The 17099-nt window shown below is 42.9% G+C and overlaps 1 protein-coding gene and 1 long non-coding RNA gene across 3 annotated transcripts in view; one reads left to right on the plus strand and one right to left on the minus strand.

Annotated features, from left to right (window-relative positions):
* The window catches only part of KIAA0930 (KIAA0930 ortholog), an 89274-nt gene that overhangs the window by 52580 nt on the left and 19595 nt on the right, over window positions 1-17099 (minus strand). For both annotated transcript variants that reach the window (XM_042051276.1, XM_042051275.1), the window contains exon 2: window positions 10339-10487. In XM_042051276.1, the coding sequence (XP_041907210.1) occupies window positions 10339-10487 (149 nt within the window). The remainder of the gene's footprint in view (window positions 1-10338; window positions 10488-17099) is intronic.
* LOC121675662 lies at window positions 186-5649 on the plus strand. Its single transcript, XR_006020148.1, has 4 exons — window positions 186-654; window positions 1153-1385; window positions 3335-3421; window positions 4227-5649. It is a non-coding gene; the product is annotated as an uncharacterized LOC121675662 (long non-coding RNA).

The raw sequence follows: 17099 nt of genomic DNA on the forward strand, positions 1-17099 counted from the left end.
TTTCTGTCCGGTTTACGAACTGAACCCGCTACAAATGTCTTGGTGTGACTTTATGATGTGTGTCCCCTGTCATCTGCTCTATGCCCAGACATGAACCCTGTGCCTTTCTGTACCTTTATGGGAGAGGGGGGAGAGCTGGTGGAATTCCTTCAGCGCTGTGTTCAAAACACAAGATAAGCTCGCTGGCGTCTCCTGCCCAGCTGCTCTGCTTCTGCAGCAGGGAAGAGTTACATTCCTCTTGTTTTTTTAGCTAGTTTTTTGCTCGTTAGCTAAAGCATGAAGCCCTGGGACTTTGGTTTCTTTTTCTTCTCTTTTGGAACTGTTTAGAACACCAGAACATCATCGGGATACCCTACATCATTGGCCCGGAGAGGGCCCATGCCAAACCCCAGCTCCGGAGAGGAAAAAGCCACACCCACAAAGGACTTTGAAATCTACCCAGGTTCTCTCCACAGCAAGAGGTTTCATTATTTAGCATTATTCTTTTTCTTTCCCGTGTCTGCATGCACTTTACTTATTAAATAAACAGGTGTTTTTTTCACTTTCCTCCGAGGGAAATTCTTTCCAAACCTGGTGGAGGAATGGGATGGCTGTAACCTGCCTTCTATCAGAGGACGCTCATTTCGGATGTTCCTCCAAATTTGTCTCAAACCGGTAAAGTTAATAATAACTAGGTTTTATAAAGATAAATAAAAAGAAGAGGGATTGATAGGGAAGATGTCTTTACAAACAATGTGATGGGTGAAGGTATGGGTGTTAACGTCTTTAAAATGGGTCTTAATGTCTCTACTAACTTTGGGCAGCAGGTTTGTTACAGAGCCCGGACAGTTGGGCTCCTGAAACAGCAAGGGGGTCTGCGCAAGCCTGAACTTCTGAACTTTGGGGTAAAACGACAGATTCAGGGGAGGATATGTGGTAGGCCATTCAGGAAGGCCATACCTTCCTAGTACCTCAGCTAATGGGGAACAGAAGAGGCCCGGGAGTTTAGGATAAAAGGAAGCCACACCCTCCAAAATCCGAGGGAAAAAACACCACAGGCGTGTGCCCCAGTGGACTCTCTCCCTTTATTTGAATAAAGCTGTAGGACTCCTCTGTCTCCTTTGTGGATGCTGGCTTTTCATAGCATGATTTTCCATACACTTTCTTTCACAGGGTTGGCTTTTCTGAGATCTGGGAGCAAGATAGTGCAGCCCCTCAGCTTCCTGGCCATCCCCCAGCCAATTCTTCTCCCGTCAATTCTCCAATCTTGGACCAAAACCAACCTGAACAGTTCAGGAAAAAAAACAAAGGCCACCGAAGGATTGCTGTCACAGTCTCCAAGGCCAGGAAAAGGAAAAAAACTTCTTGCCTAAGCTAACAAAAAACCAAGCTAGCTACGAAACAAGGTAACGCTGTCACTTGGGAGTGAGGCTTTGAAACAAGGCCGCCCAAGAGCCCCAAGGCTCCTCCCACCCCCAGACCCACCTTAAAGCTACAACAATCATTTCTGGGCATAGAGCAGACAGTCAGGGACTAGAAAACCACCCTAAGGCAGCTAGCCAAAAGCTCTTAGGGAGAAAGCCTCACATAGCTGTGAAGGAGAGCAAAGCAGAGTTTTTTTCCTTGAACAAAACTCTGGGTAAGATACGCTAAAATTCTGATCTTTCACCACTTTATTATCCCACCCTGGTACCTTCTAGGTACTGATGGTACTCAGCCTGGGACTCTCAGAGGGAGCTGCACCCACACACTGGATCCCTTACTGTCTCCACTGAACAACTGCAGTTGCAGTCTCAGCTTGAAACAACGAAGTCAACTCACACGTAGACTTTATTCCTTTTGATATTCAGTCCTGGAAAGCTATTCCCATTATTCATGTGGGTTTTAGTACTGCTGTAATTCCTCTAATTCCTTACAACCTAATCTTTCTCCTGTCATTTATGTTTCTGGTTGCAGGTAGTGGCTTAATAACCTAAGACTGCCCTGGAGTTAACAATTTAGTTTACCTTAGAATGAGAAGTGCTTTGATTTGTCAAGTCCAGCCCTAAAATTTAGGGTTAATTACACTGCTCATTATCCCAACTCTCTTAGAGAAGATGAGGTATCACTGCAAACATCTCCCAGCTTTGATTTGCTGGCACCCTCTCCTCCCACCCAAGTGTCCTTTTGGGGGAAGAACAAACACTGGTCTATGAGTAGCTCTGAACTGAATGGTGAAGTTCAAAAGTCAGATCTCATTTAGCTCTTAATGAGAACAAGAGTAAAAGGCATGCAGGGCAATCTATACCATCAGTTGGCAGCTAGAAACAGCAGCTTCCTCCATCTTCAAAGACAAAAAACTCTCCTGTAACCTTTGCCCTTCATCACTCTACAGCAAATAACTGTTTGCCGTCCTCATTTGAGGGTACACATCAAACACAAGTTTTTTAGATCCTGCACTGCCTTGAGATTGTGTTTTCTCACTGAATTCTTACTTTCTTCTCATGGTTACATAAGTTTATATCTCAGTATTAAAGAAATCACCTTAAAATTAATTATAGCTCTTGTAAAAGTACTTCATCACTAGGAATACCTACCAAATGTATTCTGTTTTCTTCTTTTCAAGAAGCACATGACCTTCCTTCTGATTGGCAAGTCACAGACACAGGAAACAAAGATTTAACAAGCCTACACATCTGCTTTCAGTATCTGCACATCGTATATGAGAAAGATTCTGGAGTGATAAGAATGAGTAACTTATAAGACTGAGAATGCTAACAGGACTCTGAGAATTAAAAGCTGACTTCAACCAACCATAATTCAAATTACTTAGGTGAAAAGGACCCCAAAAATCTAGTTCTGCCTTTGTAACTCCAGAAATAGCAAAAGAGGTATAAAAGATCAAAAATAAAAGTGCAAGTTGTTCAAATAATGGAGCAGTCTGAATGCTTGAAGATGCTCATCAAACAAATCAGGGGAAAGCAAAAATGTGCAAACCATAAGTCACATGGGTGTGGAAACAGTTTATCCCTAGCCTGGCTGTGGCACCAGGACAGTGGTTAACAGTGGCTAAGTAAGACGAGGCTGGGAGTTCAAATATGCTGAGCAGTATCAGCAAGGCAAGAATGACTTGGTTTTGGGATCCTGACAAAGTCATCTTTGCTGCTGCCTCACACTTTTACTATGTGAATCCCACCAGCTTTCATTCCCCAAATGCTCCATGATCTGCTAAATCAGCTTTCCAAAATGAAGGGAAGAGATACATGTGTGACTATTTAAACATTATCAAACATGGTCCTAGACCACAGAGTAACTCATATTTTCAGGTGTAACAAGTTGCTCACTGTTACCTTATTCCTGTATTGTTATTTTCCAGCCTTTCTGAAGCTCATAGAGAAGCACAAGTACCTGAAGCAACACACAGCGTGCCTTCTGCAGTATCCAGTCACCACGATTCAGGAAGGTACGTTACATCCATAGGCAGCAGACACTGCCATGGGAGAAGGAACATTACAGAACGGTAATAAATCAGTGTGTTTCAAACCACCTCCGTTGAATACAGAAATGCATAAACTGGGTTAATAACCAGAAGACAGGGTGGGAGTAAACCCTGGTCCAGACATTAGACATTTAAATTCTAATTACCAATGTTACTACAAACATGATGATGATTATCCAGAGCTCCAATTGAATTGCATATTAATTTTGACACTGAACCCAGACATTCCCATACCTCTAGTAAGCAAGTTGACCAGCCTGTAACCCACAGATCAAATCCACTAAGTGCTCTGATGAACCAGTGGCCTGATGAGGCCTTTCAGGGAGCTCCAAGCAGACACTTTTAGCTTTTCCAGGATGCAAGCCCAGCCTAGCAGTGCTCTTCTGTCCCTCCGCTCCCCAGTGACTCAGACAGATATGATGCATTTCTGATACTGAATTATTCAGCATAATTCATCAGATGGGAAAACTGGGTCTGGGCTTCTTCCCTACCCAGTGAAGTTGCTCTCTGCAGTCGAAAACAGAGCATCTTCTTGGCCACATGGCTCAGGGCTGCCACTTTTCAGTGCCATTCATATTAAAATCACATCTGATTCTGGCTTTCTTGTCATCCTGTTTGACTGCTTAAGAAGATTTCTTCAGAGACTGAAAGCAATATAAAGCAATTCATTAAAAATGCCCCTGCAGCCTACACCCCCTCCTGAGTCTGGAGTTTTGCAACTGTGATACTGTGAAAGTATTTCAGCTGTGCACTTGTTTTGCCTCAACAGGAATTTACTCTGGAAATAGGGCAGAAGATGAGAGCATCACCACCCTGGACTGGTGTTAGCCTGTCACGTGTGTCACAAGCATAGTGAAGGTCACAGACAGCATGGATCATTCTCTGTGGAAAAAAAGATGCTCCTGTCACACTCATCATAGTACATTCTTTCTTTTGCTTTTTTTCCAAGCAGTCTGCCACAGCACACAGAGGAAATGGAGATGGCCTTGATGATCTTAAAGGCCTCTTCCAACCCTGATGATTTCGTAAGTGCATCATGAGCAGAGGTTCTCAGGTAGCAACTCCTTTATGCTCACACATTTAGACAATCAAGTATCAGCAAATTAGCATGAGAAAGCACAGGGGTTTCTGGCAAGGGGAACTGCAAAAGAAAGGTCAAATCTTTGCACAGAAGATGCTGAGCTCCTTACAAAAAAATTAATCAATCTGATAATGCCAGGGTTCCTTTTTCATGTTTCAAAATAAAAGCACCGTTTGGATGCTGAACTTTTTGCAGGAGCCTGCTCACTGCAATACCTCTACAAGTGCAGCACAATGGCAGAGCTGAGGCACAACAGCCAACTGTATCTGCTTGCAGGTGTTGCAATCGTTTGTTCCCACATACCACCCATGAACAAGGAGAAAATTTATTCAGCAAGAAAGATGCAATTTTTGGCTATTTACTTCTCTTCAGCATTTGGGTGGTGGCATGGGACTGCCATGAAGTATAGCATAGAGCTCTTCTGGAAACATCCTGTTTGCTTGCAGTGCTGAAAAAAACCCCAACACTGCAACAGAGCCAGTAATGAAGGATTCTTAAAACTTGTATTTTTATTAGATGCTGAGTTCATGTTGTTGAATCTTCCAGGCAGCCAGATGGTGACAGTGAATTATGGATTCAGTTAGGAAAATCCTGTGATTTTCAGTGCAAGTCATGTGCCTGAAGTAATTTAGGTTTGGAAACTGACTGGTCACACCACAAGCAGTATTTGTTGAGTCACAGGTCCAGATGCACATGAACATGTAAACCATGGCTCTGTTCAGTTCTGTTTCTGAAGTTGCAGTCACAACATCAGTAGCTTAAGCTTTTTGAAGACTTAACAGTCCTAATGACTAACCTGTGCATTTGGCAGCAACTCTACTCCTCCACATTCATAGGATGCTTGTGGATACAATATTGCTGCTAGCAAGAATTTTTATTGCTTCTTTCTAAGCCGGTGAGATACTCTTCTCTCTCACGAAGATATTTGCAGAAGTTCTGTAAACTATGAACACCTGCGACCTTGTAGAACTATGTTTATGGTACAGTAGAAAAATATTTTGACAATGGATATTTAGGATTTCTAGCCAATCAACCCAGAGGGTGGCTGATCCTTTGTCCAATTAGACTATGAAGAAAAAAGTCTATAAAAGAGTTTGCAAAAGAATTAAATAAATCAATCTTGCGGCACAATTCCTGCCTGTTGGATCTTATCTCCTCTCTTCCCTATGGCTGCGGGATACAGTAACAGATGCTGAAGAAAATAGGAACTACTCCAATATCCAGGCAAGCTCAAAACATGACCAAGGTGTCTTACATTTATTGTTTTTATTGCTTTGCCCTGTAGATAAGGTACCTTTTCAGGTGAAAAGGTACGCTGAAAGGCAGAATACAACCTGCTGGTCCATCACTGAAGTTTTATCTTCATTTCCCAGCTGTCTGTGTAACACTATATACTTGCATCTTCTGGATTCCCAGGAGAACGTAAAGCTGCTCTCTACAGAAAGATCAGAGTTAATCAATCTTGACCTAACAGCATTTTAAAATCATAATCCAGAGTCCAACCATGTTAACCTTTCAAACCTGCAGTGTTCAAGACTCTTTGGAAGCGAAGATCAGGGCTTACATTTTCTAGTAGGTCTCATCAGCTGGCATGAGAGGCAGCAGCAAAGTGGCTTTTGAGTCTTGACTTAATAAAGAGCGACAAGTCAAAGGGATTCCACCTTACAAAATCCTGCTAAATTCCTTAACCTTGGGAAAAGCTACACTCCATAATGCCTTGGTCTGCACAGAACCTGACACAGGAGGTCTGTGGTTTTGCATAAAGACACCAAGAGAAGAAGTATCTTCAAAACTTGGCAAGGAAAACTTCAAGAGTGTTACTGTGTCATGCCAAGGAAAGACAGAATTAAATGTACTTCTCTGGGATCCAACAGTCTGTGTAGTGGATATAGTCCAGAATTCCATAAGGCAGTTCTGCCCTGGCATTCATGTATTAGGAGCTTAATTGCTGTTTCATCCATCTATGCTCAGTTTAGAAATTGGTGGGAAGGAAAAGAGAAGCAAACGGAAAGTCTCTTAGACCTGACAGACTGCAAAGCAGATAATTTAAAAAGCCCTTTAAAATAAAATTTATTATGGTAGAGAAGTTTAACAGCAGCACCTACTGGACATACCAAATGGTATGATTTATTACTTAAAGCTAGCATGACTAAGCTGCATCCAAAGCCCTTCTCATCCAGTCTCAAAACAGAGCAGAACCTCTAATCTTGATCCTATCAGGTTTTTTCTGCTTATCTTCTGTTACACTTCAACTTAAAATCAAATGTTATTGCCAACGCTCTTCAGCTCCAGTAAGCACAGAAGAATCCAAACCCACAAGCAGGAACTACTTTTAATCACACAAGACAGGCACCAAAACCTGGGAACCACTGGATTCATTGATACTTGTTTCCCACTGACACAGACCATCACACCAGGGCATGGAAATGACACAAACACCACCACTGTCAGCATTCAGACAAACAGCCTCTCCACATTCAACCCTTTTTGTCCTTGTCATCAGTCCGATGATTGCTGTGCTCAAAGCTGCACAGATCTTATTTTCATGAACATAAACTAACGTTCTGAGCTGACATGGGATGAGTCACCTCTGCCAATATTCTTCAGCCAAAACCTGCAGCAGCCAGTTAAGCACTGAGCACATATATAGCGGTGTTTGTGGAAGAACTACAATGAACTAGTTTCACGGTGCACCCAGACTACAAAGCCACCCTCAATGTGGTCCATGAAGGAATCATCACCAGACCATTTGGCTCAGCTTGGCATAAAGCAGGAGCCAACAGCACAGCTCCAGTTCTAGTCCTAAATGTCCTCAAACATCTGAACTCTCCCCTTCATTTGCCTTTTCAGTCTACCCCATGGAATCTAAATGAGAGCACTGTTTGGTGGGTGGCAGGGAGGCTTGTACTTCTATCCAGCTTCTACAGATACCAGTCTCCGTCTCCCTCCCCTTTAACAGTGTGACTTTGGCATTTTGGCATCATTTTTCAAGAAAGAATGTCCAAAACCACAAAGTAAATTAAAAACCCATACAGTCATACATTGGGGTTTTAGGAGTTCTCCTTCTGCTTTCTTTTTCTCTTAAAGAATTTTCCCCATACATGTTGCCAGGGGGACAAATTATTGGGTGCTTAAGAAAAACAAAAGACCTGGCCACAGCGGGAGGGGTCCATCTGGCTACTCTCTTTCACCTGGGCTTGTGGGGTGTTAGTTCCTGGTGTTTGGACGGAGAGGGAGGCTGGAAGGAATTTGTCAGCACGGCAGGCTTCTGTTTTCAGCTGCCTTCCTTCTACCAGAGAAACCCCAGGATTCCCAAGCCCGCCTTTCCCTGCCCCACTGGGAGCCGGGCTGCTGCTGCCCTGCCCCCGCCATTGCTTCGAGCCTTCACCACTCTGTAGCCCCCGCACATGCTGCCTGCTGACACCTCCAGGGGTTCCCACCGCAGCTCCGGAGTTTGATACATCTCATCTGTCACCCAGGATTTGTGCTCGTCCCTGCTGTTCCAGCCTGCTGTTCCCGAGGGTCCAGCCACACACTGGGGCTGGCTGCCCAGGGGTTTGTGAAGCTTCTTTGTTCCATCCCTTTCCGGGATCCCAGGCCACCAGTGCCGCGTGCTCCCCGAGCTCGCTCCGGAGCGCCCCCTGCAGCCGCGGGGGAACCATCGCACCTGCCCTGCTCACCGGGAGCCGCCAGCGCCCCTGCCGGCTGCGAGCGGAACTGCACCCGAGGGGAAAGGGCCCGACAGCCGAGAAGGCTGGCACTGGGTTTGTGATTGTTTGCTGTTACTGCCATAGTTATTGCTGCTTGTTTGACTGGTTATACACATATAGATATAATAGTAACGAACTGTTATTCCTATTCCTCATATCTTTGCCTGAAAGCCCCTTGATTTCAAAATTACAGTAATTTGGAGGGAAGGGGGTTGCATTTTTTTTTCATTTCAAGGGAGACTCCTGCCTTCCTTGGCAGACACCTGTCTTTCAAACCAAGACATCATAATTCAAAGTGTACGGGCAGTTGTTTGCTGTCTCACTTCACTGGACAGGCTCAAAAATCAGATAAAAGAGGAACTGGAACTACAAAGCAGACAAGTCAAATCAAACAGGAGGACAGCTGAACAAGTACCAATGAATCACCAACTACGAAGTTTCACAAAGCAACTGAAGTACTTCAAAGTCACAAGAAAGGTTCAATTCTTAGAAGCCAAGCAAAATACAGACAGCCAAGGGAGAGTTACAAAACGCTGTGTGCTATAAGGCCCACTTCTAATCCCAACTGCTACCACACATGATTCACTAATGCTGATTTTGTAGTCACCATCACTTACGAAACCTCCTCACAAATAAAAATTATTTATAGTGCTTTTGGAAAGCTTAAATAATGCTCTGAGAGCAAATACAAGGGTTTATGTCACTGTCACCTATCCACAAGAGATTCAAACACGTTAAGCTAATGAATCAGTTAAACAGATGGATCAGGGGTCTGCAAATGGATTTAAGCAACTAGGCTGTCTCTGAGATTCACCTTCCTTGTTGAGAAGGACAAGAGGTTAAACAACCCATGCTTTTACCAGGCTGAACAAAGCCATAATATCATTTGATGTGAAACAGGGATGCATTTACCGTCACTTAAACAACAATCAGGATGGAAGTTTCTCCCACGAGTCTTAAAGCTCCAAACACATTAGCTGAAGACTAAACCATTCATCTGATAGAGAAAGAACCATATTTTGCCATCTTCTTCTTAGTGGTTGTCACGATGGAAGTTGGAGGGCCAGGGAGAAGAGAGAAGATAATTCTGTCCATTTTCTGCATCTTCACCAAAACTGTGGGAAAACGTTCTGGAATCTTTTTCTCAAGGGAGCTGACAATTGAAGTTCTTTGCACTACCAAATCTGAACCCAGAGAACTCTTGTATAGCTGGTTACAAAGACTTTCACATACACCATTCACTAATACCTGCGATTTAACAACAGTGTCCATTATTTACACGTGTCAGGAAATTAATCCCCGTCTTTTCTTCCTCCGTTTATCTTCCTGCAGCCACCAACCTTAATTCCTAATAAAACCATCCTATTTATTGCTTCTGTTTCCCCTACCTAAGATGAAAACTGCCATGGAATGCTAAGAAGTTTCTCAGATCTCCAATGGGGAAATAAATACCTGTGCAGCAGTACTAGGATACTTGACTATGTTTGCAAGGAACAATAGTTCTTTAGGAGGGGCATATTGTCTTAAATGTAAACTATGAGAACACAGTAGTTTCTCCGCTGTTTGTCATTGCTGTATCCCAGCTCCAGGAGGCTGCTTGCATTCTGCTACTGAGTACACCCAACAGATGTTCATTCCTGATACTCTGGTATCTCAGGCAGTTTTCTTCTAGAAATACCAGTGTGACCATCTTCCTTCTCCTTTTTTTCTCTCTTTCTAGACTTGCACTTTGAGTTTCTAAAGTATCATCACTGAAAAGCAAAACAAAAATCAGCTTCCCAAAAAAGCAGGCAAGCTTTCTTATTTTCTCAAGTCTATGACAGTGCACCTCATTTACACTGCTGCTGATGTTACAGAATCACAGAATCATTAGGGTTGGAAGAGACCTCTGGAGATCATCCAATCCAACCCCCCCTGCCAAGGCAGGGTCACCCGGAGTTCACAACCTTAACCATGGGTCCTTATGGGTCAATTTTGTATAACTGTGGTGAGCAGAGTTGGAAATTCCTTATCCTTGGTTTGCAGGTACTCCACAACACCAAATCCTATGTTATCTTAAGCTTCCCAAATTAAAACACATCATCACTCACCTTTTTACCCTCGGTACTCTCCCCACTGACATAGGACAGTTTCCGACGGACGTAGAAGAGCATATCATCCTGCCGGGGGGCCCACTTCTCCATGAAATACGTCGAAAACATCCAAGTCCAGAACACAATACGGTCATCTTTGAAACACCCTAAGAGGTATAAAAGAAAGGAGAGATAAGAGTTGTGAATGAGGATGTCACTTTTGCTTGTGCTTAACACCAGAACTGTAGCTCTAAGTTCTTCTATGGTGCACAGCTCAGCTGTCACTTGGCCTGAGTCCACAGCCTATCTTGGCCCACTGTCGAGCACATCCCAGCAACCAATCTGCCCTTCTGCCCCACAAGCACAGGTCAGGACCCAGGAGGAGACCATGGCTCTGCCTGTGCCATGAAGAAGTGCAGGGCCAACACACTGTGGGAGAACACATCAAAGCCATACTCCAGCACTTTCAAAGACATGCGGTGACAGTACATGCTCCAGTTAATGACCGGAAGCCATAAGGTGCCAACAGGTTTCTTATGGGCTCTTGGGGGACTACAGCCAATCCTTCAGGAACTAACAGCTGATGTCTTCCTTAAACTGATACACAGGAACAAGAATGTGCCTGTGCAGGGGCAACTGTAATTCACGCTCTCTGACAAAGGAACAAAATCCAACTCAAGGAAACGACAAGTTCACAAGTCTTGAATCCCAATTACACAATAAAAAGCGGAAGGAGAAGGGCAAAACTGGGAAAAGGAAGATGCCACAAAGTCTCACTCAAGGAGACAAATGACATCAGCATCAGCAATAGCACTGCAGTTGGCCTCTGCCCAAGAAAAGGAGGCAGAGTAGAGGTGACATCTCATTTTGTGAAACTCTTCAAAGCACTTAGCTGTAATAAAACAGCAAAGGGTGCTGCACCTTTTGTGTTGTTAAAGATAAGAAGAAAATGTAGTACTGTGCCTGGTGATAGGGGAGCTGATTACTCCTCTACAGAGTGATTGCATCCCCTCCTCAAAGCCCTACTGAGAGATTAACTGGCTGTTACAATCAAGCTGTTTTAAACATGTGAGGAGAGAAACACTAAAAAAATACAAATAATTATATTGCTGACACACAGCAAAACCCTGAAATGGATAATGGGGATAATGGATGGTTATTATGTACAAGACAGCAAGACAGGTGGAGGTGTATGTACACATGTGCAACTGCCAACCCCTCCTCCAGAACATCCACCCTTTACAGGACATCCTCAGCACATTTTCCTACTTCACTCCGTGTGCAGTATTTGCCAGACAAATCTTTCTTCCAATCTTTAATTACTGGGTTGGGCAGGAGATTAGACTTCCAAAATTTTCAGAGACAGATGTGTGACTGAAAGAAAAATATTAAGTGTCTCTAAACAAAATAAAAAAGTAATATTGAAACCACACTAAAATTCCACTGATGGACCATGCACAGAATACGTTAATCAACATCAAGCAGGACAGTATTTGAAAATATGTGTATAGCTGGTATTAAAAAAAAAATGGAAAGGCTGAGGGAGAAAAGAAAAAGGCCGAGGTGGATCCCAGTGCAGGTTAATTCCAGGCCACACTGCAATTACTTTATTTGCATGACTGCAGTGAAGTAATTTCAATTACTAAAGGCAGCATGGAACATAATGTGTAATCCTGAATAAAATCTGCACTAAATACTTGAGTACTTAAGGACTATCAATTTTTTTCCAGCAGACAAATGGAATCAAGCGCTGGAGAGATCAGATACAGAATGCTGGGCATCTTCATCATGGGAATGTTCCCTTTGGGAACAGGTGAACTGAACTGTGTATAGTGAACAATTACACCTGAGAGCATACCATGCAAGAGTGGATTCCACTGTGTTCAGACTCACAAAACCAGTCTGAAAAAGGACAGGATTATCACCAGTCTGTATATTCACACAGGAACATCCAGAAGAGAAAAAGAACTATTCAGGATTTAAGGACAAACCTCCCTAACGCAAGGACAAATGGCTCTAAACCACCCACAGATACATATGCAGGCTGGAAATTCAAAGCTGATTCCTATGCATTCAAGCCACAAAGTTCAGGAGCAGCCCCCTCAATTGGAATAGTGAAGGTAAAAATCGCTGCAGCTAAGACAGAGCTCAACTTGGTTAAGAAAATTCCTGTGGTACCCGTGACAGCTGAGGACACCATGACCCAGTCCCTCCTTTATATTTAGCAAAGAGCAGAAAATGGCACACATTCATCGTGATTCACTAATAGTCTCAAAGACACTTATTAAATCTCATGGCATTAGAGTACCTGAATTCCCAGCCTTAATTAGATGGGGAGGGAGAAGGAAACACGGAAAGAGGATTGCCCTGAGTTCCTCTGAAATTCTAAGAAAGACAAAGGAAAAACTAAAAAAAGAATGTACATTCTATAAGAACCATATCTTAAAGTGCTTTAGTGTTCAGAAACTGCTTTGGGTTTGCTCCATAGACAAGGAAACAAAATAACTCTAGCCAAGCCACTCCTAGGTTTATAATGCAAAATCAAGTTACCTAAACCCAGCATTAAAAAAAAGGGTTTATTAACCACTTCTACATTCTGACAGTACATGCAGAACTCTGAGAAGCTGTCCATGAGCTGCTGACACTATCAGGTGTGGTTTAGGCTATAAACCACAGGAATTATTATGCTCACCTAACTATTTAGGGGTAGTTATAGCATATATATTTAGGATATATATATAGCGTATACAATTCTGGGTGGTTATACCTGCAGGAGAACAATAGAACTGGGTAGGATACCAGGACTTTGTGTGTGTGCTTTTCCCTCACTGGGGAACACAGGACAAACTGATTCCATGGATTCAACCTTAGTTTAAACAGAAAACCTGGGGTCAAAAGCGCTGCAGCACTCAACCTACTTCAGCACTGCAGTACAATGCAGGGGAAAAAACCCTGGAAACCCTTAGAGCCACATTGGATCACTGTCAATTCCAACCCCACCTGCAACTGATGAGATGCAAAACTCTTCTCCATGCTTCAGGGATGCTTGCAGATTCTGCTGTAATTAAAACCAGCCTGAGGATGCTGCGACTGTTGTGACTGCAGTGGCTAAAGGACTTGTCTTGAAGCCAAAAAGAGTCAAACAACAGCAAAACAGCTGCTTTTATTCAATTCTAGTAGAAGCAGAGAGGATGTGCAACAACACACAAGAAGATTTAGCCGTCAAAATCTACTATTAAATAGCATTAACTTGCAAAGGAGACAACATTTTTATTTGTAACCAGAACTTCTTAAAACTTGAAAGGGAGAAAATCTACTACAATTTAAAGCCAGAAACTGTCAGACCCAGTATGTCCACTCATGAATGCCTTCAACTATTAGATCCCCACATTACAGTAATTTTGGTCATTTACAGCATCTCACTGGAAGCCTTCCAGCTTTGCCATGAAGAAAACTGGAATTTTCTATAGTTGAATCTATAGTTGAGAGCATGTAGCAAGTCAGCTTGCTGAAAACACTCCTTCCCTAGCAAATCCTACTTCTAAAGGAATAAAATGGAATTAAGAGTTCAGACTATAAATCTTAATAAACCTAAAGTTGGTTATATGAGACCTTTGTCATGAACAAGTCCTAATTACAACAATTACTGTAATTATTCATTTACATGTATTTTATCCTCATTAGAAGCAAAATTTATGCCAACTGCTATGTAACAAATGTCTTTCTTCTTACCTATTAGATTTTTATACTGAATATTCATTTCAGGGAACTGACTTCATATCCACATAGGAAATTGTGAATTCATTTTTTTTAATGCTTTCCAAAAAATCACTGGATAAAGAAAAGTGTCAGGTTATTATTTTGCTTCAAAGGAATAGAAGAAAAGACTTCCCATTCAGTGGATAATCATTTTTTCAGCATGCACCACTCAGAGCTTAGAGGAACAATAATTTCAGCTAGACAGGGTTTCTTCCTATGCTTTTATTCCTTTAGTCTGCCAGGAGATACTCCTCACTGTGAAACATTATAAAACTCATTTCATCCAATACTCCCATAGTGATCACCTGTAAAATGGCCATCCTTAGATGTTAAGGGGTTAATTAAACACTAATGAAGATCTTTACAACCCCAGCATAGTGACAAAGTGAGAGTTCTAAGCAATTCACACTGTACTTAATTTTTGTTTTGAGTTTAGCAAGGACAATATGTGAAATGCTTCACGTATATTAAAACTGCCTCTGATGTTATAAAGTTGTAACTATGACTGCATAAAATCAGAATGGATGTTCCCTCTCTAGAGTTAGTTGCCAGCTAACCAGATCATCAGAAATCTATCCCATGACTATGTACAGGGACACCACTTAATCCCTTCAGCTTGACCTTATAAAAAGAGGACTCCATTGAACTTCCAGAAGTTCAGTGGCAACCAATATTTGGAAGGCAGGTGACACAGAGGGAAAAAGTTTTATTGGCAGAACTTTGGCTAAAACAGGAAGGCATCATGGTAGCAGCAGGGACAGGGGCAAGACATGCCACAGACACAACCCTCCTCCTCACCCTAGAGTTAACTATTCTACCCCACCAAGTGTGGCATGCACACATCTATTAATCAAAGATGACAAAGACTCAGTATTATTCCAGTCAAAAGAACTTGAGATCTCTACCTTATATGTTTATCCAGAAAACAGCTGGAGATGAGCCAAGAAATCCATAAAAGGGTGTGGAACCAGGCTGCAGGGAGGCAAGGATCGATTTCAAGGAAATCTATACTTGCACACTGGGCTCCCCAGCTGTGCAGTTACAAATTCAGGAAGTCTCATAGTGCTTGTGCCATCTCACCAACTTTTTGGCTGGACACAATCAAATGGTCTGGAGATAACGAGAACAGAAGAAGCTCTCTTCCTTCTCCTAGCTAAACTGAGGAAGCACTCAGCCTCCCTTCCTCCTCTTGAGTCTGGGAAAATGAGCTGCTTCCCTCTTTCCTCTCCAGCTTCAGAGACTGAAGAAGCCCATGAAGGTGAGCAGAAAGGAGAGCAGCAGAAAGCACCACTACAGAGAAGCAGGCAATGAAGAACCTAAAGGGTTTCTGATGCTGCTCCACCCAGAAGCAGAAGAAAACCCAAACTGACTGAAAAAGAAGAAACTCTGTCACCAAAAACAGGTATCGACTGTCTTTTCTTCAGCCTTCAAGTGATTTTCTGCTGGAATCCTGGGTTCAGAGAATTTCAGCCTTTCAGTGCTGACAGGCAATGATCTTCAAAAGCACACTGCATTCAACCTGAGGCCTTGGGAAAAGCTTCCCAGATTATGTAACAGCACTGAGATTGTTGCTGTGTAAAGTTGTATCACTGGGTGGAATATGTAGAGGCGTAGAAAATTTAGGTTTATGGGATATAGTAACAATATGGAGGATTTTGGGTGTGGATTAGTTCTTCTTCGTTCCTCCTTCTTCTTCACAAATCTAGGTGGTTTGGTATTGGTTCAAAAAACCTGCAGTGTGCATCATGAATAATTAGTTATTGGATTATAAGTAAAAATAAATTAGTTGGCATTCTATATTTGAATGGTTTGGACTTTAAATGGCCTTAGAAGTTAGAACTCGGGGCCATTTTCCACCTTGTTAACTTAGAAGGCACACTGTGCAGCTATGCCATAGATAAGAATTAATAAACATCAATTAGAAGAACAACTCCGCGTCTTCCGCCTCTTAATGCAAATGCTGAGTAAAAGAACTCGCGAGTCAGAGGCAAAATGAAAAATAGAAAATTGTTGGAGAATGGTTAGAGGATCAGGGACATGGATTATTGATAAAACCAGATCAATAAAAGAGCTGTGCAGGCAAAGGCCTGCAAGCAAAGGCCTTCATGAGAAAAAGCCTCCATGAGAAAATGCCTGCGTGAGAAACAGGCCTGAGAACAAAAAGGGAGTTTTTAGGAGGCACAGTGCTGTTCTGATAAAGATGTGCTGACCATGAGAAGGGAGGAAAATCTTTAATCTCTCAAGACAAAACATAAATAATAGAAGCTTGCCAAATGTAGTCTTTGATCTAACCGAATTATGTAGAAGTAAGAATGCGCTTTTGTAAGTTTAAACTAATTAAAGAACAGATAAGCTTGTACTTTCACACTATATAAGTGCCTCTGTATTGCTAATAAACGAAGCTTGCATTACCAATCACATTGATTGTCTGCATGTCTTCCCCCACCAGAAAGTGAGCAGAAAATATAACAATTTTCAACACGCACACAACCTTTACCTCCCCCCATCTCCTTCTTCCCAAGATAAGAAGCCCTGCCAGGTCCTTCCAGACTCCCAAAGCTCCACTGGCCAGGAACTGAACAGGCACCTCCTTTCAGATCCAGGCCCCCACCTGCCACCACAGATGGGCTGGTGCTCTGCCTCACCAGACAGGAGCGACACAGTGCCATATGATGCCACTGACAGCTTTTCCAGCTCTGTCACTGGCTCCTCCTAGCGCCTGGCAGAGCCCCAATGGGGGAAACGTCCCAGTGCTCTGGAAAAAACTCTCAAAGAGCCACAGGAACCCCTCAAGCTCGCTGGAACAGCTCCTGGGTGCTGCTCTTTTCTCTTCCTGATTCCTTTCCTCCTCCAGCAGCCAGTTCTCCACTCCCACTGCCTGCCAGCCAGGGCACGCTGCCCAAAGCTACCCCTTGGTAACACCCAGGGGATGCCACAGAACATGCTGCTCAATGTGACAGCGGCTGAATTGCCACCAGTAGGACCAGAACTGCTCAAGACTCATTTTTACGGGCACTTCC

The sequence above is a fragment of the Corvus kubaryi genome, unplaced genomic scaffold, assembly GCF_017639235.1.
Source record: "Corvus kubaryi isolate FWS band 111438036 unplaced genomic scaffold, C.kubaryi_AGA036_p1.0 74, whole genome shotgun sequence".
NCBI lineage: Eukaryota > Metazoa > Chordata > Aves > Passeriformes > Corvidae > Corvus > Corvus kubaryi.